This window comes from Trichoplax adhaerens, genomic scaffold (genome assembly GCF_000150275.1).
Source record: "Trichoplax adhaerens TRIADscaffold_4 genomic scaffold, whole genome shotgun sequence".
Taxonomy (NCBI): Eukaryota; Metazoa; Placozoa; class Uniplacotomia; order Trichoplacea; family Trichoplacidae; genus Trichoplax; species Trichoplax adhaerens.
The window spans coordinates 1,829,487-1,854,369 of NW_002060946.1; the positions used below are offsets into that span (position 1 = coordinate 1,829,487).

Below are 24,883 nucleotides of genomic sequence, written 5' to 3' on the forward strand. Positions count from 1 at the left end.
TGTTGAAATGAAATACAAGATCTGCGTTTATACTGTAGTATTTTAACGTCTTGCAAGTTTTTAGGCGAACCACTATATTCATGACATACTTAATAGGACTAGTCTACTTGCAATTAGTAATTACTTCGTTTGAAATAAGGTACAATATCTTTACCTGTACTGTAGTAATTTAAAGTCTAGTAAGTTTGTAGGTGAAATACTGCATTCATTATATACTGTATAGGACCAGTCTACTTGCTATTAATAGAGTTATTTCTCTGAAATGAATTACAAGATCTTTCCCTATGCTGCACTATCCTATAGCTTAGTAGATCGATCTTCAGTTACAGTTGTTTCAAATGAATGTACCGTAGATCGGGCTGTTGATGTAGTATGCTGTCTGTATGCTAATGATTTTCAAATTGATTAGGCAAGAGGTAAACAATCTATCATCGCAATACTGTAGGCAACTGATTTGAGTGTAGATAACATAATCAAATAAACTGTGTATTGAGCTTTTGAAACATCACTTTGCAATAGAACAGACGGATACCTTATTGATATTATTCAGTAAATACGTCACCTTTTCGTTACCGAACTCATAATAATCCAATTGATAGTATAAGGAATAAACCTTCTGTGCTGCTAATATTGGATTATTAATTTGATCGTACAAGCATGTAACTTGACCATTAAAAGACTGAATTTTCAATGCTAAATATTACAAATGCGAAAATAAAATTAAAAAAAAAATTGTTTTTGGCTAGCGATGAAATTGATTATCTGCAACTTGTCGAAAACAGATTGACCTTTAATGCTAAATAAACTGTAAAAAAGTAAACTATTTAAATGTAAAAATAAATTTATAAAAATTTAATCTACATCATACTGTATACGATAGGCGTGTTTCCAGTAACATAATTATAAAATTAAATATTGGACTTATACCGAGATAAGAAATCAACTCACTGATAATGTAGCTGTTCAGTATACATCTCACTATAATTTGATCGTGGTTGCTATAGGCTGGTGAATATGTCACGATTTGAAGAAGTTTGTACAGTATCTAACCTACTATTAAAGCTTTATATCATGGACTGTAAACCTTTCAGTGCATTTTCCTGAGTGAACCAGTGTTCGCACGAATTCAGATAGTTTAAATATGTATGTCATGCGGATCTGCATTAACTACTATCCCAATTTATTAAATCGCTAACAATCATGCACTTGAAATATTCATTCATCAGTACCACAATAATATTTAATACATCAAGAAATAATCCAATCAGAATAAATTTTAATGAGAAATTGCGGCTACTTGCGCTCGATAGGATGACTCACCAATTGAACACATCAAAAAGCTCTTAAATATAGATTTGCAACTTGCAAAAATAACCTCACAATCATTGGGATACCTAAAGTCGTTGTAATTTTGTAAACGTAGTATAACCAAAACTAATATACAGTACACCAGCAGTTAATACTAAATATTACAGAAACTTGAATGCAATTTAAACGCAGATAAACAAGACAAAGTGTTAAGAATTACGGAATATAATTCCAGCAATTAATCTCCGTCACCGGCTCAAAGCAAAGTAACGATAGTGATGTGTGTACATTGTTATCACTAGAGTGCGGAAGATTAAATTATAATACAATTTACGTAATATCATTTTAAATTGCTTTAGATGAGCTAAGCGCAAATATTTTTGATACAGCAATTTAAGATCAATCGTGAGATACTTATGTATTTACACAAGTCCAAAACCTTCAGGACATTCATTAATTGCAGTTGATAGCAAAGAATTCAACTTATCATAAGTTTCATAAGCAGGCAAATCCAGTTGATTAAAACTGTAAAGCAAAGCATACATATCGTCAGTATTTTGCAGGATAATTTCGTTATATCAAGTCTATAATCAAACGTAAAATATCGACATACCATGTATGAGCACTTGGCAAGCGATCAGTGGACATGTCATCACGATGAATACTGAACTTTTGAGGGCCATTCATTCCTTCTAAAGCAGCAAAGCCTTGCAGCGGTACCCGAGAAGTTCCTGTCACAAACTGCAGAAATTTTGCACGACTAGCTTGGTCATAAGACCGAAGAGCTCTCCAAAACCATTGGATCTATAATACGAATCAGACATAATACCAACCTGTTATTTTTAGGCTTCACATATTGCTATATGTCTTTATTACACAAAAAAGTCCATAACATGACTAACCTGTATAGAATCTTTGGTATATTTACTGTAGTCTGTATTGGCTTTTAGATCGTCGATGTCAATTGTTGGTAGTCCAGATATGAGCAACTCAAGCTCCTGCGGATCAAAAATAGATATCAAGCGCTTTGGAATAATTTCATAGAATCCTTCCAAAAATGAAGCGATTTGCTTTCTAACAGCGCCCGTCATTTTCATTTGGCACATAAGGTGGACATATTCTAGCTTATTTGCTTCAGTTACAGAAATATTGCGACCATTGGGTTTTAAATCACGAATTTCAGATTTACCAAATTCACATACATCAGTTGAATATGTTAATTCGTTATCAATTTCACTAATATTATGCTCCAATAAATACTTCATACTCTGATAAAATGTATAGTCTTCTGATTCAATGTCGGAATAGTGAACTGCGCTACCTAAGATGTGTTTATACATTGATCGGGAGAAGTAAACGTCTAAGAGCTTATTATCGAATAACGCCTTGGCAATCATTCTACCAACAAACTTGAAGTATTCCAAATGATAATGATTGACATGCGAACTGCTATTAATAATGTACGTAACTCGATCGCCAGATGATGTCGTAAATAACGCATAGTTTGGATTGAAAATCTCTCTTGATATAATAAGATACCATTCCCGCAGCAATCCGCCCGCGTCTTGCCCATCTTCTCCTTCGAAATGAATAAACATTTTACTCTTCATTTGATCAGCAGTACGTCGACTTAATTCCTTAAAAGAATCTTCAAAAACATGTGTTCTTCTGACACGAATAGTAAATCCATCCTCTGGCCGTATCGTATCGTTAAGCTTATCTAATTGTTGCCTAAAGTACTTTCTTTTAACGTCGAAATCTAGCAATCGCGTGTGGTTAACAAGTATAGAAAACGGTCCTTCCAATAGAGGCGTCGGAGACTGGCGAAGAATCTGATTTAAGACAGTTCTGTGCTTTTCTGCAAATTGGACGAATTTTACCGTATCTGGGGGCATCGAAAAGAACGACTCTGAGGTCGAAGGAGTTGGCGTCATCGGCGCAAATTTGGTCAATTGACTCAATAATTGTTTTTGCGATAAAGGCGAATCCAGGTGTAAAGATTCTTTATCTTCGTTATCGTCTTTTTCCGGACTATGGACAATGAAAAATGCTTCAACTGCTGGTTGCAATATTAAGACGGCATGACTATCTGAGTCTTCTCCTAGCTCAGACAAACATTCACCAAGTACATCCCAAAGATCATTTAAATCAATTTGCTGGCTTAAACGAAACGATATCAAATCCCCACTGTGTGGAGAATTAGATAAAATTTCTTTATCCCCGCTGGTTGAAGCAACAGGTTCTTGATTGACAACTTCAGCATTGCTAGCTACTTGCTGCGAACTCTCAGAATTTTGATTATTATCAGATTGATTACGTAATTGCAATATCACCTTCAGTATTCGTAAAAATAGTGATTGACTAGAAGTTTTACACGTTAACGGAGCCATAGCTTTAAAATGCTGCTCAACAAGACGTCTACTCCGATTTGTTATCGATATGTTATCGTAACCTGTTCTAGCATTGCCAACAGAAACTGACGAACGCAATCCTTCACCAACGTTGGGTTTATTGCTACTGGCATCCTGTACGTTTTCAAGAGATCTTTTTTTGTGTTTATTCTTCGACGATTCGCGCATTTCATCAAGGAGGCAACAAATATCCTTACGTAGCTGTATTCCTAAAGATTTAGCTCCATGAAGCAATAGATTTAACATACAACGTCTCATATGACTTAATGATCTTGATAAATGAATTAAGAAGTTTGTAGCATCTTCTAATCCATCTTCAGAGCACCGACCGGTACACATTACATCAACAAATAATCGCAAACGCTCCACTATAACATTCGATATTGACACCCTAGATGCTACAATTCCTGAGATGGCGCTTTCACCAACAGATATTAGTGGAAGACGACTTACAGATTTTTCAGTGACTTTAACCTCATCCTTTGGAGGATCTCCTGACGTTTTAGATTCGTCGATTGGCCCCTTCTCGTCTGATTTAATGCCTCCATCTAGTTTCGCCAACAATAAATTACTTGGCATATTACTTGCAATAACAAAAAGCAATTTTATGATTCTATCCGTTAAATTTGTACATTGCTTAATGACAGGATAGTTTAACATGGAAAGTATTTGGCCAAGAGGGCACCCTTCTAAAGATGACTGTCGTAATGTATTAGCATCTGTCTCCACAACTTTAGATACAGTTTTTCCGCGATGCAACAGGCTAGTTTGCTCAAGTTTAACGAGATAATCCCAAAAGTCTGTTTCCTGTAGCGAATCAGACGCACCATATTGTCTCTCCTTTGATTCTTTTATCTCAAGTGCACGGCTTGGTATAAAATGTTGATTATAATTTCTTGCTAGGAAGACTAGTAGATCAACAACCCTACGACAAACCAGAGGCGCGGCCAGTGGATGAATACTAATACGACTCTTATAACTTCTACCCTGACCAGATTCTGGCTGAGTCTTTTGAATGCTAAATACATTTGCCTTGCAGCCTAGTGCAGCATCAACACTCATTGATAACCATAAATTTCTTGATTTATTTTTGGAATTATGGGATTGCAGATGAGTCAGTAGCTCTGTTGAATTACTTGCGCCTTTTGCAAGAGCATTTTTTTTTGCTTTAGACTGCGCAATTTCATTATTCTCTTGCAGAATGGCAGTTCGACGAAGAATTGATAAAAGAGTGTGAATGATCCACGCAGCAGTGTGACCATTTTGACATAATGCTTTCACTACTTTGTGTAAGCGATTTAAATTTAACTTTGGCTCATCACAAAACAAAAGAGTTAACAAGCAAGTTAACGATTCGTGATCTAATATTTTCTGTCCATCCATAACGGTTTGAGTCTTCCTTTTCGATGATTCAATCATCCCTCTTGTATGACGTTCAGAATTACCAGGTTCATGTATAATTATCGGAGAAAATGGCAGACGATCCCTTCTTCTACTTTCCCTTCCTATTATAACAAATATCACCTCCTATCAATAATAGTTCTGTAGAAAAGTTATATAAACTTTTTAACTTGTGCAAGTAAAAAATAGTAAAAGTTATACCCTCATCAACAAAATTCAGACGCCCTTGCAGCAGTCTTGCTTGTCTTAATTCCATTTGCTGACGTAGCTGGCGCGCTTCAGTTTGCAAATCTTGCGGTAACAAATTTACATGAGTATCATCCATATCAGCTAATACAGTTCTTCGTAAACTTGGGTTTAAATCTCGTACAAACGAAGCCGGGTCGAATGATTGCTCTGACGTGGGCGCAGACGTAGCAGAATTAGTAGAGCGTAATCGACTTTCTTGCAAGAGAACCTAAGTGAAAAAATATCGTATATCAATTTAGATCAAACACAAAAAAAGGAAAAACTAGCTTCAACACTTACCTCTTCTTGAATCTCTGGAGGCAGAGCAGCTAAGAACTCTGGGTTGAATGAGCTGACAGGCTCAATCGAAGGTGTTACTGACTGTTGCTGCTGACGACGAGTGCGCTGTATATGATCTCTTATAACCTCTTCTCTCATATTCTCTGGAATCGCTGAAAGAAACGTCGGGTCAATACCTTCCGGAACGGATAATCCTTCTACAGTCACTTCAGCTTGCGCCCCACTGCTTGCTCCAACTGCCTCTGCAGTACTGGATGTTCCTCCAATCTCAAGCGTAATCGTTTCACTGCTACGCGAATCTGCTGTGGCGTTTTCTGGTAATGGCCAAATCAGACGCCCTTCAACGGATGACGCTTGCGGTTGTATGTTGATACTACCCTGCTCTGGTGGAAGTTCCACGTGACTACTACTTTGTGGAGTAACTAATTGTGATGCCATCGTTTCATCTAATGAAGCAACTTGAGATGTTTGTTCAACTGTAGTGATCGTATCTCCAAGGCGTTCTACCAGCATATTGGGATTAACCAATGGAATAATTCTTTCTGTACTTTCACTAGTATCCATTTCTTCTGGTTCTGACGTCCGAGCCTGACTAACTTCAGGTGTTGGCGTTACATCCATATCTTCAACATTGCCAGCATTACTTTCCAAGTCCTTTTTGTCATCTTCGGCATGTTTATCATCTATTTTGCTACCTTCGCCCTGAGCTACATTAGCTGCTTCTGCCATACTTTCATTTCTATACCTCGTAAGAACAGGAGTTAATGCTTCTCTAGCGTTTAAAATACAATCAAAGACGCTTCCACTATCAAGTATCCCGCATTCTTCTTTCCAACGATGGAGTGTGCTTGTAAACTGATTTCTTCCCTGTAGCTCGTCCATACCATTATCGGGGGACAACACATGAAATCCTTCACTATCAAATATAAACTCGGTATGACGTAAAGTAGATCGATCATGTAGCAGTGCAGCACGAAGATTGAGTGCTTCTGTTGCTGCGGCCTGAGCATGATCCAATAATCTCTGAAGAACACTATATGAGGAAGCTGATTGTCCAGAAAAACCTACATGCGGGTCACCGAAGAAAGAATTTTGATTAAATCTACCAAGTCTAGTCAATCTTTCGGGTCGAGACCAAGAATTCCTCGCAGCTAAATTACTATCCCTTGGTAATCTATCTGATGATCGCATAAGTAAAGGGTGGCTTGTCGGTATATGATTAGGATCAAATGTAGCAGAGTCTATATCTGAAAGGTTCGAATGAAATGTAGCCATCCGCATACTAGGCTGACGACGTGATGTGTTTACGTCACCTCTGCCAAATAAATCTATGTTTAACAGAAATATAATTATTAAATAGCTTAACACATATAACATATACTTGGCGAGTACATACAAGTATATAGATATTTAATGAATAAATAAACCCGCATCAAATTGGAATATACCATACCTCCCATTAAAGTTAGCCTTGGGTTTAGGTAGTCACTTTCATTTAAAAACTGTAAAGCACCTATTTCTTCAACATCAGCATATATCTGATCGTTATCATTCAGATATTCATCTAACTCATTTGCATCTTCAGCATCTATTAAGTCATCACCATCCTCATCGTTATCATCATTTCTATCACCATCATCATCATCATCATCTCCGTCAATATCGTCGTTATTATCATCCATTTCAATTTCATGATCATTATCTTCCGAAAATTCTTCAACATCGTATAAATTATCGTCAATATTATCTTCGCCCCTATCATTTGTCTCAATATCTTCAATTTCAATATCATTAATTTCTCGGTTTCTGGCAAGATTGCTTTCCTCAGCAACTTCGCTTACACCACTTGAACTATCAACTTCACTGTGGCTAGATTCAATTTCACTAGTACTACCAATATTTTCAGTGCAAGATCTGTCACTCTCTTCAGATTGTGATTCACCATCACTTGCCATATTATCATAAAGTCCATTGTCTTCTTCATCTGCATCATCATCATCATCGTCATCGTCATCGTCATCGTCTTCGTCATCATCATCTTCATCATCATCTTCATCTTCATCTCCATATTCTCCATCGCGAAGGAAATTTTCTATTTGTTCCTGATCAAGACTGGCATTGACGTCTGATAATATTATAAATAGTTATAAATAATATATATTCGTTACCGCTTTACAACTCAAATCGGTAATAGTTTAATGTCAACAAACGTTACCTCTAGTAAATTCCTCACGATCAACCTCTTGGCGTCCAGTAGGATCGTTCATAACAATGTCTTGCATATGTCTCTCTACAGCAACATCCATTGTCGATCCACTACTTCTTTCTTGTTGAGTATCGTCAACAGAATCTGCCACTTCCTGCGGAGAAGGTGCAGTATTTGTAACATCGTTTCTTCGCAGTTGATTATTAAATGATCGATCAAAAGAATCCGATGTCGTGTTAAACATGCGCACAAATGATTCAAGAGGTTTCAGAGCTGCATTTACAATAGTGGGCATGTACTGACTCGATAAGTCAAGATTGTGTGGTATACGAGCTAAATCGGTTACTAAACCCTTTCGTTTTAGTAGCCGAACAATATGGCTTGGTTTAAGATCTGAATTACTGGCATTAAATTTCTGTCGAAATTCAGCTGCTTTTTCATCATTAGAAGATGAATCTATTATTGAAGATATAAGATTTGCTATTGCTTGTAGCGCTAGATATTTACTGTGACAAACTGACTGAGATAATACTCTGGACATGGATGCCTTTATTTCAGAGACTAATAATCCTTGAGATTCGGGGAATTCAGACGCTAGAGAGATTGATACCAGAAACGCGCATGCAGCTGATGAAATTTCTGGATCGTCTTTATCACTTTCAGCCGGCAGTAAATTATCCAAGATATGAGCTAACACTGGAACACCCTTAATATAAATTAAAAATTTTTGCTTAAGTTACTAACTGAATTCTAGATAATTATAAATAAGAAAAAAACAGCTATCAGATGAAATTTACGGTAATAAAGTTATCTCTTTAAATACCTTATTGCTATGATTACTATCCGGTATATATTCAGTTATGAAATGACAACATATCGGATAAGAGTGAACAAGTTCCGAGAGTAGCTGTAAAATACTTGACTTCTTTAATAGCAATTTTGGAGTCTTGCTGTCGTCAACAATATCAATCTTAGACTTTTTATCAATTTCAATATCATGAAGTTTCTCACTTTCACGGTCATCAGTTGTTTTCAAAGCGATATTTTTTTCTACTTGTTTCAGATTTGGTTTCATGTACAAACAGTCTAACAATACTTTAAGAACCTGTTGTGCCGGTGTCGGCAGGGTAGATATGCTAATATCATTTTTAAAATCTCCTGCAAGTTTGACATGCTGCGGTAAAGAGTCGATATTACGTTTATCAAGTTCGGCATCCCTCCCATTCCTTTTAGGAGCTGGGATAGTGAAACGCATCATTTTCTTAGAATTTTCAACAAAAATATTTTCGCTTCGACAGATAGCTGGACCAAGTCTTCTTAGAATGTAATTAAATTCTTTTTGGCTAAGATAGCGATAATCTCTACCACCCTTCATATTCAGTACTTCTTGAATAACGTTTATCATGGCCTGATTTAATAAACTCCATTCTTCGAAAATATGACGTAATAACAAAGTAGCCAGAGGCCGAAAACCAACAAAATTAGAAGAATCACTTAGGTTAACTAGGTTACTGACACCATTGTTTTCAACAAAAATGTAAGCCAGATCATAATCTCGCGTTAATCGCAGACAAATCCTCAAAATAGCATGAACGGTATCTGGATCAGTGATAACCTTCAGCAACAAGGCAGAAGATCTACAAGACCAAGAAAACATAGAACTTTGGATTATTAGCAATACTTTTAGAAAGTGTAGTTAGTCATACAAACCTGATAATACAAATAGCTTGATCTTTATTAAATCCGTCAAATGGCTCAATATGAACTAGGGGAAAGCAATATTAAATAAACCTTATGGAAATCCGTCGAAAATTATCTCTATTATTAAAAACAATATATAATTGTCACGCATACAATTCTCGTCGTTATCTTTGGAGGATTTGGTAGCGCCTTTAGCGGTTTCATTACTAGCTTCTCCATCAACTGCAGAATGCTCTTCTTTTTGGTTAGACGGTTGAGCCATTAACATAACTGGGCGACGAGTGCCAGTGTCTTCGTTTATCTAGAAATCGGTGAGAGATAATATTAGAAATTAACCATCTGTATTACAGCTTATGTCGAAAGCCTGAAATCGTCAAGACGCCTACCTGTACCATTAACGTAAAATCAATTGTATAACGTCTTCGCCCAATCATAAATCTATTACATGGGTATCAACAAGAACAAAACATTTAGTTTATAAACATCAATTGAGACCTATGTCAAGAACACAGTAAATACCTTAGATTTGTATTTCCAGCCATGTAAGCAGCATTAATTTCTTTATTGGTAGCTTCAGAATAGTTTGACCATCTGCCATTTCGGACTTCATGCCACTGCCATTGATAGTTAAAATCCTGTAATTAAATAAATAACAATTGAGGACATAATTCACTAAAAAGAATACAGATCCGTAGTTATCTTACAGAGCCTCTCTTTGCACGTCGTTTCGAAGCAATTGCCATTTTTTCTTGCAAGTCAATGAGTAAAAGCAAAGGTCCTAACCATCTAAAGTATGCATAAACGATTACAATTTATTGACTATTTAACCTTTCCAATATTATATATACACATAAAACCTAGCTTACTTAGGATGCTCAAAATTTCCATTGCAAATCAGTAGTTCTTGAGTAAGAGTGAGTAAACGAATTAACAGGTCTACAAGTGGCGATTTGGCAAGCACAGAGGCACACGGTATCCTCAGCTCCTAAAAAAATGACTATTTTTGAGAAAAAACTTGCAATGTATGTCTTAGTAGATATTGTCTATATTACCTCCATCAGTAAGCTTATCAACAAAATCTTCGATGTCAGACTTTCAGATATAAATATATCTCTTTGGCAGTCATCCGAAGTTGCCAATCTCAGGATTGAATTAATTTCTACACTTGTCTATTAAAGTATATTACTTCAGATTAGATTTGTACTTAACAAGATTTTACTACAAAACAACATACTTTGTCTATTAGACCCATTAGAGTTTGCCTTTGCCATTCCATACCATTTCTTCTTGCTACAGTAACAATAACATCACAAATTCTATAAACTGAATCAGCAGATAATTCTAACAACATTAAACATCCATTGAGAACATCCGCCGTAAAGTTATCTAATTGCTCTTTCGAAATAGCATCGTATTCCTTTTCAGTTGACACCTGCAAGTTAATGGAGTGTAAAAATGGTTAAATTCGAATTTAAATTGATTTCTAACGTAAAATAATACCTGTTTATTTTCATCTTCAGAAGTTTTATTTTGGCCTTGTTCAACCGTAGTCTCATCATTTGAGTCTGATATCTATATAGAATAATCATCTTAGTCTAATGTAATGCATGTATTTCAGAAAATATTTCTAACGACTCACAACAGTAACGACACTAGATGAAGCCGCGGCGGCATCAGTCATTGAAGCTTCAATAGCTCTTCGCAATTGATCCTCTTCCGTAGGTTCAATTTCAGAGAGGTTATTTATGATGTACTCAGTTGCTTGTTCAACTGTTTCACAACAACGCAATGCTGCACGTGCTTGAGTATTAGAAAATCCCATGTCTAAAAGCTAAAGGTATGAAAAGGGAAATCAAGTAAATTACTGAAGTAATGCAAAGACTATTGATAATATCGTACCTGGATAAGATAATTTTCATTAATTGATCTCTCATCATCATTATCTCGCCGAGTTCGTGATTGAGAGTTGCTCGCATTACTATCAACCGTAGAGGATGAGGCTAGTTGGTTACCACTACTGCTATCAGCTGAATTAGCAAGTTTCTGCCTAATTACAGTGTCACCATTGATAATCAAGCATGAAATTGTTAGGATACATGACACAATTCCCGGAGAATGATGCTTAAAGTTGTCTTTGCTCCACATGTATCTTAAGTTATCAAACGCAACCTATCAAAAAAAATTATATTCAACAATATTTTAATATCTATCGATATTTTGAATAATCAACTTTAATGTAGTAACTTCAAAATTGAATTCATTTTCGACAATTTAATATATACCTTTTGGGTACGAATCACAAAGTGCAAAGCGTTAAATGGTTCCTCAGCAGAACTTGAGGCACTACCAGTAGTTTGCAATGGATATTGCGGATCCAACATGGTAGTTGTGTTGACAAAGCGGATAAGTAAACTTAGCCATGATTCGAAGAACTCCTCAATTATTTCAGACATATCTCGAGCTACTACATTATCTTTTGGCATAGCTGAGTAGCGTTTATCGCATTCTACTACCCATTCAAATGCAGAAAATAATGCTATATCGCATTTAGTCTCAATAAACTTTTTTAACACAATATAATATGGGTATTTTCGATCATCAAAAATAAGATTTGATGTAATTCCAATCGCACACACCAAAAATACTAATCTAAGTCTATCATATGGAAAACCAGTTGGAGGGCTCCAAGTAAGCGCTTTGTAAAGGAATGAACACAACCGAGTTATGATATTCGTAGCAAATTCAGTCGTTACTGGATAATTATTTCGATTACGGTGTTTAGCAGATGGTCCAACACAAGATTTTATTAACAAAGTGAATAAGTCAGCTATAGCGTGTCCTAAACTCGACGCAGCAGCGAAAAGAGGTTTCACAAGTGGGCGCACAATCTCCGCTAAATTCGACATTTTGGTCTGCCAAGTCGTATCATCACACTCTTCTTCAATAGTTCTAAGTGCTTCCATCATTACCCCAAATTCTTTTTTATCTTTCTTTGAAATTATCTCCGAAAAAGCATTTAATAATCCTTCGGATATTTTATTACGACGCTTTATGAAAGTACTTGGAGATACTGATACATCTTTAATATCTTCGATGGCCTTATCTCTTCCACGGATATTTCCAAATTGTATAACTTCACTTACATTTTTCTGATCGCTTTCAGAAGATTCCGCGTTTATACTTTCCTTAGAAGGTTCCTTTTCCTCTGGTGTGTTACAATATTCATTCGTAGTAGCTTTTACAGTTACGCTAGTTTGATAGGCATCAAAAACTCCTCTAAATGTCACTAAAATACTTTTCCAATACTTTTGACAAAACTTCGGTTCTTCAGGTAGTGAGCCAGATTTCCCGAGAGCATGAAGAATTCCAGTTTCAAAGATTAGGGTTAAATAAATGTCCGATAAAGATCCTAGTAAGGACAAACCATCATCTGATCCCCATTCTTTAATACATACCGCTTGAACGGATAACTATAAAATATTAAACAAACATATATATAAATATATATATATATATACAGTATATTGTACTGTATAATACTTGTAAATAAGATTAGCTAGGCTTTTAGTTACTGACTAACCTGTCCTGTTCGACAAACTTGAGTTAGCATATTGACGTAACTACTTGCTGAGCTCAAATAGTGTAATATAGGTGTAGTTTTAAACGACTCTGCTGCAGTTTCTAAATTGTTACAACACGATAGTTCCTTTAACAACATAGAACCGGACATAGATGTTGATGTAGGACATTCTTGTAAATTGACAAGTATCTTCTTGAAAGCATTAAATGCTGTCCTTAATACGGTACCATCACGAGAGAGATTCATAATATCTTTTGCAACTTGGGAAACTGATTGACAAGGTGTTGTTGTAGGATACTCCAGAGGCAAATTAGGTAATGCAAATAATTCCATAAGAGGTACAAGACCATTTTGTCGGATAAAATCATGACAATGATCATCTATTCTATGATTACCAATAATCGACTCTAAAAACTTTGCCACATTAAATATGTAGTCAAGTAGCGGAATTGATTTCCGTTTTTGAATGTCATCTTTATCCCCAACTTCCCTAGATATTATTGCTAGAGAAGATGTATTGTCTGTTTCGTCTTCTTCATCAGAGCTAACATCTGCATTTCGATTACGGGATTCTTGACCACCATCTGGGATATTCTTGCTTGGGCTAGTCAAACAAGAGTATTGATCATCTGTACCTAAGGAGACCAGCTCTTTTATTAGTTCTATAATTGCATTCATAGCGTCAGTTCTGATAGACGGCTGGTGCCGCATGAACTCGTCCATTGCAACACCTAAGTTAAAAGCCGTATCGCCAGGTTGATCAGAACTACGTCGCCGTCGCATTGCAGGTAAATATTCTTCTGATACTAAGACTCTAAAGAGCCTTCGGAACGGTTTAATCTTTACCAACTGCTCTAAACCTCTCGAATTTAGACATAAGGCACCTAACACATTAGGTAGAGAACTGAGAACTTCTCGGGTAGCAGGAACCTCTTTTTCAATTAAGGCCTTGATGATAATTGAACTAAGGCCATTATTCTGTAATACCGATAGTACAGTTGGTTCTTGAAAGATGTACACAGCTACTACATCTGTTGCAGATAAGAACAGCGATGCTCCGTAATAGTTAGCATTACTAATCATATGTTTTAATGATTTGGGCAAAGATGTATCCATTAATCCGCGTATATTATCAGAAAAAGCGGGTTCTGGCATTGCTTTTTTAAGAAAATTAAGTATCGATTTTAATAGAGCTGCACGTAAAGGAAGGCATTGCTTGTTATTGGTATTTTTCTGTTGGCATTCATCACCACGTTTACCATCTGCATCTTCAATATCCATTATTTCATCATTACTTCGAAGCGTAGTAGATTCTACTGTATTCTCTACGTCCATTTCTTCGCTTCTATTAACTAGGGTAGAACCATCATCGTCTCTAACAGTATCAGCATTATATGCATGGTCACATAGGTCAACAGACATTGGAGATGGATCACTAGCTTCTGTACCACTAGCTTCAACATTTAATCTCTGACTTGTATCTAGCCTAGCTCCTTCACTTATGTTAGTTTCATCACCATTAACAGATATTACATATGGTACTACTTGACGACATACGTTAACTTCATGCTAAAAAAAAATTTGTAATCACAATTACTGTGAAAAAAATATTTATAAGAAAAAGACAATAAAACAGAATATACAAACCTCTAATCTTGTGATGAAACAATTTAAACCATCATGATTTTGGAATGCTGTCATATCTAGATTTGTTATTAAGTCAATAACTCGCACAGCTCTAGTAACAAACTATAATTTATGGTAAAAGACAAACAATTAGACAGACCACTAGCAATGCTTACAAATGTGAAACTATTTAAATATTCTTAAGTACTAACAGAAATGTATTCATGACTGGTTCCAGGATGTCGTACAACTCGCAATAGGCAATCAACCAATCCAGATGAAACTAGAGCTTCACCGCCTTATGTTCATAAAAATTAGTAATAATTAGAAACCTAAGACTTGAACACCATGCCTTGTAAAATAATAAACTAAATCGACAAAATTTTCTAATACTTATTTATCTACCTGCTTCATAACTTGCCAAGTGGTATAAAAACGAAAACAGGGCAGTTGTCATTGGCGTTGAACGTCTACTGTGGCATTCTATATTATTACAGAATTATAATAAAAATTAACCTACGATCGCAACGGCAAATTAACAATATCTAACATACGTAAAATTATCACCTTTAGAAGAAGTCATTTTTTCAACAACGGCATGTACTAGCGAAGGTAGGAACCCATGATAAGACGAGGCACCAGTCGCTTCTATAATATTATTAATCCTGCATAATTGCATAAATTATTGAATTATTACACACTGTCGCAAACTCTGATAATTAAAATAACATACTGGCCGATTCATTTAATAGCTGAACTTTGAAGACCTTTACTTTATATAAAAAGTTCAATTAAAAAATAAATAGTAATGTACACATGACTGCCACAGCTATACCTTGGATTCCTGTCCAGATGAATAACGGATGTCAAGGTTCGAAGGACAGCAGCTTTAATTTCCATTATTTCCTTCAATTTTAAAAATATAACCGTAAATAATACGAATCCAGTCTACAGAACGAACAATTGATTACATTTAGCATACCATAGATTGCTTGCTGTGATTTCCATAATCACTTTCTAAGACTTCAACTAATTCCTCAATGAGGCCAGGATACAGAATCGAATTGAGAACATCTTGGCTGACACTACAATAAACTGTAATAATATAGTATACATGCAACGAATAAGAATTTCATAGTTGTTACATATTAGGATTATAAATCATCTGTCAAATATATTACTAAAGTCGCACCATGTAATCTAATTAATTAAACATTACCGAGGATGGATGTAGCCTGTAATCTAGCTTCTATACACTTCAAACGCTTTTCATAACGTGAAAATGTACTGGCCAGTAAAACACGCGTGAACAATTGCATCTGCGAAAAATTTTTATCAAATAAAAAAAATTGTTGGGAACAGTTAACACTGATACAATTCTCTGAAGAAATTTTAACTTTTTGGACAATAATGAACACAAACACAAAGACGCAAGTTTCATTCTTGATTAACCTGTAAACTTTCTGGTATGTTATAAACCGACATTAACTGCGACATAATCTCACAAGGATTTTCTGAATACTGCAATATTTAAATATCAAAGCGAGAAATTAAAATCAATTCTTGTTTTCATAAAGTTATGATGAGTGGATGCATATAATTACTTACCTTATCTAAATTCTCTAGGTGAATTGTGTATAACACATTAACCGCTTGGGCGTCATCCTACAAGATTAATTTCCAAAATATCACAATAATGTCACTTTTTAAATTCCAAAAAACAATAATTCTAACCTTTATAATAGCATCGGCAGGAGTATTCATGTGGTACTCAAAATGCAGTGTAGTCGCACTAGCTGGAAATTCCTATTTGTTATCGTAACGCAATACTGAGCATGATATAAGACACTAAAATAATTATAGTATTATTTGATTTCTAGTGCTCACTGTAATAGGTATGTCTCTTGCACATTTAGAAAGACCGAAACCATTTACATTGCCACCCCAGCTCTGATTACAAGTAAAATAAAAAATCTTTTAATTGTAGATACATGACATTGCAACATCTAACGTATTTAATAAAATAGATTTTGTGTTTGTTCTTCAGTCGCTAAAATAATTACCTCAGCTAGATACTGCAATCTCGTCAATAAAAATTTGCGCTTTTCCGATGGCATTCGAGATATAAAATTTGATCTTTTACTACAATCATTTTCAAAAGCGTATAAAAGCTTTCATTAATTTTAAGTTCGTAAATACATTATAATTTCTAAACTATATATTGTATAAGAAAATGCATCATATCTTTCACTAATAGCATTCACTATCAGATACTGGCAGGATATTATCATTTATTGTAATAATGGACAATAAGGGATGGACACTGTGAATGACTTACCTAAAGACGTATAGCAAATTTAGCGTCGCTAAAATAACGTTCAAGCTAGGTGATGCTAACAATGTTGTAAGATGCTGAATAGAAACAAAAGCATGATATTAGTTCTGGATAGAAATTTCGATGCAAACAGAACATATAGGCATTTACAGTAGATTGTCTGTATACACTACAGAAGTCTGTACATGATTAACAGGTTTAACATACCTCCATAGAATTATAAAGATGCCTAGCATAGGAATGTTCAATTAGTAACGCCGTAAATCGCAAGACCTCCACTATTAAATCCTGTAACTGATTCGATAAAAATAAGTTTCGATAGTATCATTGTCAATCTTTAGATGAATACTGTACTTCAATTTATGACCACAGATAAAATCTGATAACATTATCATTGCAATAATTTAGTAGCTCAGAATTTCGTTATTCGAATTTTTACTTTATAATTGCACAAATTTTAATTACCTTCCCCCCTTCTTGTAAAGAGGTGCTAAGATACTGCCACTGATCCATCCCTTCTGGTGGTTTAGCGGCTAATTCAAGAATGTGATCAAATCTGTCTAGCACATCTACCCAGTGGTATAATTCGCTCTAAATAACAAAACATTTGAACAATAAATTGTCGTTAATAGGATCGTATAATAGAATTACTTTGAGTAAAAGTTTCATATGACTAACACATCATACTATACATATACAGCACACTAGTGTGCTTATTTTAGTCGTTAAGCAACCATGCTTAATTAATGAACTATTTTACCCGTCAACGATTGTAATGTAGCATATTACTTACTTTTCCGAATGTCCAATTGCTGATTGACTTCAATATTTTAACAAGTTCGTTGGAATCCGGACATGACAAAATCTGCTTTATTAGCAAATTGCATTCCATAGGCTGGTAAAGACAAGAAATATATAATATTACGATAAAAATTTCATGGTAACATTGGTTAAGACTTCATCTTGAATTGAAACTTTGTTCAAAGAAACTGGATAAAGTAATCCATGTAATTTTATATATTCAATCCACGTTTTATGTACTATGTCTTTCTATTAAAAAAGAATACAGTACAGTAATTTAATCACAAAATTTGTTCAAAAGAACAGATTGGCTACAGCTTTTTGACTAGATAAATCATTGATGATACTAGAGTTTCGTTCCCTACGATCCAAATAGTAGTACGTAGCTCGTACTGTATTTAGAAACTTAGTATTCTAACAAAGTAGATGTTAATAATGATTTGAGGGGGTAGATAACTTTCAGAACGTTAATGCTATTTGAAATTAGAATCATATCAAATAAAGGAATAGTTAGAAATTAATTGCATTTTGAAAGTCTACTTTTACAATTTAGAGCCACGCGTATAATAAACGTTCATTTAGTATGAGTTTATTGCTGCAACCTGTAAGTAGTGACTACGTCATGCAGGCATCATGTAACTATATATAAATACCGTACAAAAAGCATTGTAATATCTCTACATATAATACTGTAAATTGTGGATTTCAAGATATTCTAAATGGCTTGGTACACAAAGTACTATCGTAATTATTAAGTGGCATCGAGTGTACAGAAATAAAACTTATTCATATCGTATATCTAGCATGCCATGATACTGTAGATGTATAGAATACGTATCGATGTATTGGTGTCCTACGGTATTTCATACTAGTAGAACTTGAAGATAAATGCATTAGAGAACAATCGATGCAATTACTATCGCTACAAGTATGGTACCGAAGATTGTTGCTTTTCGTATTTTAGCATACAGTAGTAGTAAAAAATGAACGACGGTGACAACTTGAAGCAAAACTATCTGGATGATGGATTAAAGTCACTAACGGTTTACATGATGAACAACAATTTTTTCCGAAATAACTTTTCTGATCATATTGAAAGTGAAGTGATGTCTTTAAGACGACTAAACAATCAATCTCATCATGACTATTCCAATATCAATCATCTGCAATAAGAAAATTGATTCTGAGAAAGCACGTCAATCAAGCACAACCAATGCCCACAGGATCATCAAGCATCAAGGTGTCAAATGGCCCAGCTCAACATACTCTCTATCTACTGTAGGTTTATTGTTCGACGTACGATAGCAACATGATCGCAATTGTCCACCATATTATCCTCACACTGTCCACGGAAAAGAGATTAGAAAGCTATGACTCAGCAATACACATTTAAAACATGTGTTACGTCCCAGTATGGATTATAGTCCGCTATTGATATCAGCATAGCTACTTCAATATCAGAAATGAGAGTTCAAAGAGAAAACTACACAAACTAAACGCATTGCGTTGCTATCTTATTCTAACTTTATTTGGTTCAATCCTATCTAAAAATGGATTCGCATTATGTCATAACCAGGCAGCGCGGTAGTACTGTCTACTATCCCCTGTACTGGCAGTTGTACCGTAAAATCCAACTATAGTACAGTATCATTCACAAAGTGCAGTTGCGTATACAGTGCAATACGGTACTAGTATCATACAGTATGGTGACGGCAGTATGAAGGAAAACTCAAGCAATAGCATACTGCTATCCACAGCCGACTTATGATCTATTTGGTTATATATTATATTATTATGGTTGATGGAACATGGATATGACTTTAATTTCTATTTCATTAACACTCCTATAATCGATTACCAATATCACTGTTATGATTGAGAAGTAAAATCCCGGCAAGAATTTGGAAAAAGAATAGCAAACAATTCAAATTTACAGGACAGTACTATACAGTATGCATTATCGTTATGGACAAATGCTGATGCTAATTTTGAAGAACAAATTTCAGCGCTGAAAGAGAAATAACTTGAAAGTAATAACCACAGTAGGATGTATCGTACTAGAAAACAAGAGCTAGTTAACAATTATTGACTACGCTCATTCACTCAGTTCAAGAAAGAGTAATTCTGGGGTAAAAGTGCCTTGACATTCATTTCTTACTATCATGACTGCTATGGCTGGATCAATAAAGAACAAAGTACCGCATTATGATTTGTAGGAGTACTATACAATCATCGTTGGCTATACAGTACAGCCAAATGTAATCGATCACAATACGGTATAAGAGAGATTGAATCATGATATGAAGCAATACCCTGTAGTGTAGAGTGCAGTATAAAGTACAGAGTCATCATTTTCCGATCGATACTAGAAATTGATGATTGAAATTTTTCAATCGACAATGCATATTTGGTGGTGATAGATTTGGATGAGTTTGTAGCAATTCAAGTCTTTGATACAGAACTAGTTGACTACTCTACTTTATTCTATTGCGTACAACACTGCAGAACTGGAAGTGCGCGCTTCGATATTATTAACGGGTACATCAATCGGGAAATAAAATTCTGACCATGGAGTTTCATATCATGGATAGTCATCGTACTGTAGATAGGATCAGTTCGTAAATCACTCTTGACGCTTAAACTATCTAAAAAAAGGAATGTCATACGGGGAGTTATTTGATTCTATTTGAACTCGTCAAGTAACAAGCAATCTCTTCAATCTAATTCGTAAGGGATAGACGCCAAATTCATACCAAAGCTGATGTTGACTGTATACAGTAGTCGGTAGTAAGCAATACAGTTCTCCAATAACCTGCATATCGAATCCATGAATACAGTACGGTACTACAATGGCACCATAAAGGTGGCGTAGATAAAAAAAAAAAAACCCCATTGATTATGTGCATTAGTCACATTGTGAGTCATGTACAGGTTATTAAAAAAAAAACCGCTTGAAGTTTCTTCCCAGATAATTTGAAAAAGAAGCAGATCCAGCCCATTACAGGAATTGCGTAAGTTGCAAAGATACTTTATCCCTTTGATCCAGGAAGTGAATGGACCCCAATCATTGTAGAAAGATCTGGCTAGGTAGAATCGGGGGCCCCATTTACAGTCAATCCTATCATTTTGCACGACATGCAAATAGTTTTATAACCGTACAATAGGCTTGAAGACACATGTTTGCGCGCTTCATTGTGCTGTAGGATGAGGAATTGAGCTACATCGATCAAGCTGATCGACTTGGGTATATCAAGTCCTCCAATGCTGTGCTGTCCATGATTGAAAAATAGCTTATCGAATCTTCCAGGCAATGACATATTTAGTACATTAGAAGAATGTACTAACGTCGGTCATTCCACCATATCTTCTATACAGTAGTATACTGTACAATAATACTAACCTTTATGTTGTATTGTGATAATAATACTATTCTTTAGCTTGTACCGTAGAACAGCTTTGTGCAAGAATGGACAAACTAATGACAAGTATCCTAGTACTGCATCATCAACTTGAAAATGAATTGATTGCGTAGTATGTAGATCCATGGATTCTTGCCGACAGCGATGTCGTAATCCATGTGTATCGCCGAACGCAAATCACATCACCCATTACGCTACAGTCAGCTAATCATGGCCAACTGGACAAGTACAATTCTGTACAATCTTTGAATACTTGTCGAACTAGTGTATTTATTTATGAATACATACCACGTCGGACGTGCTCTTTCGCAATTTATTTCGTTCAATTTTCATCTTTTAGGGCTTTTTCTTTGTTAAGACATTACTATTTGCATCTGAGATATATCCAGAATTTTACAAAGTAACCAACGATAGGATACAAACAAGTTCTATATCATGGATAACGAATGAGGCAATGTCTTTCTTTTCGTCACCTACAGTACAGTACAGTACGAATTGTGACTAGCTGCCTACAGTACAGTACTGTACGTACTGTATTGTGACTAGCTGCTTACAGTACAGTACAGTACTGTACGTACAGTATTCTGACTAGCTGCCTACAGTACAGTACAGTACAGTACAGTGTACAGTGTACAGTGCAGGAGAATACAATGCATCGATTGTACTGTCCATTGTGCACTGTACAGTGTACAGCATGACAGTGCATACCCATGGACTACTAGCAAAACCTAGTCATTCTAGGAGTCCATGCCATACCATACAGTACTGTACAGTCTTTTTAACCTAGCCTTAGCATAGAAGAGCACAACACTGCATTTTTACTAATTTGTTAGTAATCACGTGTAGCATGACGCGTGCGTTCATCGTCCTGATCATGGAATACAGTACGTCAGCCGCAACAACGACTTGACCATTTCTAGCATATTGGATAAGTGTTCTTTTGGGCGATCCAATAGCCCTAGCCAGTCTTTCTGTAACCGATATTGATATTAGCTGATCAAGGCATGTGACTACTGCAGTGTTTTCCATGGATTACTAAGAAAAAAGTTGTGTACAAGTAGTACCATGGTACATAGTACAGAGTCACGACGAACGACTACTGAAGAGCGACTTGAGTAGTAAAGGTTGATCGTTCTTAGTCCTTGCTCTGCTGACTCACTTTACCAGTACTGTATTTGCAAACTCAAAGACGATCCAACGATATGACACGCCAGTGATTGTTAACCTGGGCCCACAAGGGGGGGGGGGTAGGGGGCCGCTGCAGATTTTGGAGGCAATGGGAGGGAGATGCAGACTCGGATGCAATCTACTTTCTCTACAGACAGAAATAGAAGTAAGGTGCAATAGCTTTTAGCTTTTATGACCATTGCTGTCGTAGGCCATCCATCGGTAAAGGTTAGTTAACTAACAAACCACTGACGTCAGGATTGGAAGTGGAATTGTCACACGTGTCGGTCAGTCCTTCAAATTCTATACTGTAGTATACAATCGGATTATTTTCCATGTCTCACCTTGGTTCAAAAATCCAAGTTGTACATTGTGTGTACAAGTGAGTACAGTATGATTCAGTCAATGGTGGTACTCTACCGTATCATACCGTGGACCCAATTGGTCAGTGAATTGACTGCTGGTGTAGTCCATGTTTGGACCACTATCGTAAAGGACAACCTACAAAATGGTCCCATATAGTCCACGACGGTACCGTCCTCATGTGACTGGGATACTGTATGTTGACTGGACTACGTGTCCATCAAGTGACTGAGTTGACATGGTGCAACAGTTCCAGTAATGACGTACGGTACAGTAACACGACCGTTTACATGTCACAGCCTTGGCAACTTCAACCTCTCCTGCTACTTCAACCAGGCCAAGCGCGTTCCATTGAATGCTAGTCTCTGCAAATTTTCAAAATGGATCATAAAGGCAAGAAAAGCAGCCATCAACAGTCATTGCAGCTTGATTCTGCCAAGATAGATAAATGCACTGATGATAGGTAATGGTCATATTATAGCAGAAGTTCAATTGTAATTTCATAGTTCACTTTTAGCCTTGTTTAAAGATCGAAAATGAGCATTCAATACAACCTTTCCTACCAATGATTGGACTTGTTCAATCCGTAGTAAGCGTACTTAATGGACCCTATTGACACAGTAGGATGTCAAATGGTCCTCCATTTGATAGCATAAGGATATCAATGACGACTTCAGAATTTATATTCCAATTTTAGTTGCATGTTGACTTGATTATTACAAGCATTAACTTAACTAAATAGTAGTAAAAGAATTCGTAAGGGAAATGCCGCCTTGGACGGTACTGTCCTACTAAATCACCTTGTATCGAGGAAAAGGCAATCACCCTATCACTGAGTTGCAACCACATTCTTCAATAAGCCTTATTAGTGACTACACAAAATGACCTAATCCTATTTCATTGAATGAATAGCTCAACAGTTACAGTAATGACAAATACATTATCATTATTAAGAAAGAGAATAGCTTTGACTAGCCAATGTCTACCTAACTTGTGTTACTAAATACTAAGACTACTCACTATTTGATGATGGATAGCTATAAACGGGCTCATAATGAAGCCAAGAATGATATTAAAGATGAAAATGATGAAGCTACAAGCCAAAAAGACGAGGTATTTCTATCACAATAGAGTATATCAATTTTCTATTAAGGTACAATAGCAATAAATACACCAATTTGGCTAACTGATGACAATCATGGTTTGATCTTTTCCATTACATTTTGTGCTGCTATGATTGACATCAAGTACTTGCAGCCATTGAATAAAGATGGATAGACATACTCACTACGCGTACTCGACAGTCACTACAAGTTTACTCTATTTTTTATCATACTTGTACTCTTTATTCATGATAGCCTGCAGACCAGCAAGCACAAACTACTGACTCCAATCTAACGGATGAAAACGAAGAGAATAAGAAAGTAGACGAAGTAAGTCTTCACTCAAAACATGGACTTAGAGGTCTATCTAATTTAGTTCAAGTAAATTAGTGAAGTTGACCAAACTAGCCGATCTCTATCTCAGTACCACTGCTGTACTAACACAGTTTATCATACAGCACAATCACCATTAAACTCTTTATTTAGTGATGACTTGGTATAAGTGCAGCCTACTACGTCACTCTACCCAAAAATAAATAATACTGCTTTCAATGCGTGCTTATACAATAGGCAAAGTTGAACATTACATGTAGTTTAAATTGAAACAGTATTTCAAAGTCTCATGGCAGCTTGAAAAAATAAACCTGGGATCACTCATGTTCCTAAATTGTTACAAATAAATTAACCAGTCATTGCTCAATAAAGTTAAAAATTGAGATATTATGTACCTTAGAAAAAAGTTTCGCAATTCAATTAAACCAATTTAACCCTCCTCCATGACATCTTTAAATGTCTGCATTTTCCTAATCATATATATATATATATTTAAAATATTTTACTATTGATACAACATAGAATGGTAGTCAGTTACATAGACTTTCTAGCTTGTACGATTCGTCGGATTAACAGTGATGGATATCGCAATCAATCTTTT

At 35.7% G+C, this 24,883-nt stretch overlaps 1 protein-coding gene across 1 annotated transcript; it reads right to left on the reverse strand.

The window, feature by feature from the left end:
• Positions 1-1,730: 1,730 nt before the first annotated feature.
• On the reverse strand, positions 1,731-21,649 carry TRIADDRAFT_37508 (uncharacterized protein; the record flags this gene model as incomplete). Its single annotated transcript, XM_002111836.1, has 39 exons — positions 1,731-1,833; positions 1,922-2,112; positions 2,211-5,224; positions 5,283-5,577; positions 5,649-6,889; positions 7,162-7,750; positions 8,006-8,560; positions 8,678-9,534; positions 9,703-9,856; positions 9,942-9,993; positions 10,075-10,190; positions 10,260-10,341; positions 10,422-10,540; positions 10,608-10,724; positions 10,778-10,987; positions 11,044-11,106; positions 11,198-11,386; positions 11,455-11,724; positions 11,838-12,660; positions 12,862-13,025; positions 13,136-14,350; positions 14,597-14,704; positions 14,783-14,884; positions 14,974-15,059; positions 15,167-15,231; positions 15,316-15,426; positions 15,597-15,709; positions 15,786-15,856; positions 15,981-16,080; positions 16,214-16,282; positions 16,370-16,426; positions 16,496-16,567; positions 16,649-16,711; positions 16,825-16,903; positions 17,100-17,173; positions 17,304-17,384; positions 17,562-17,687; positions 17,890-17,991; positions 21,605-21,649. 39 exons carry the CDS (start codon positions 21,647-21,649, stop codon positions 1,731-1,733), a joined length of 11,943 nt encoding a protein of 3,980 aa, XP_002111872.1.
• Positions 21,650-24,883: the final 3,234 nt, after the last annotated feature.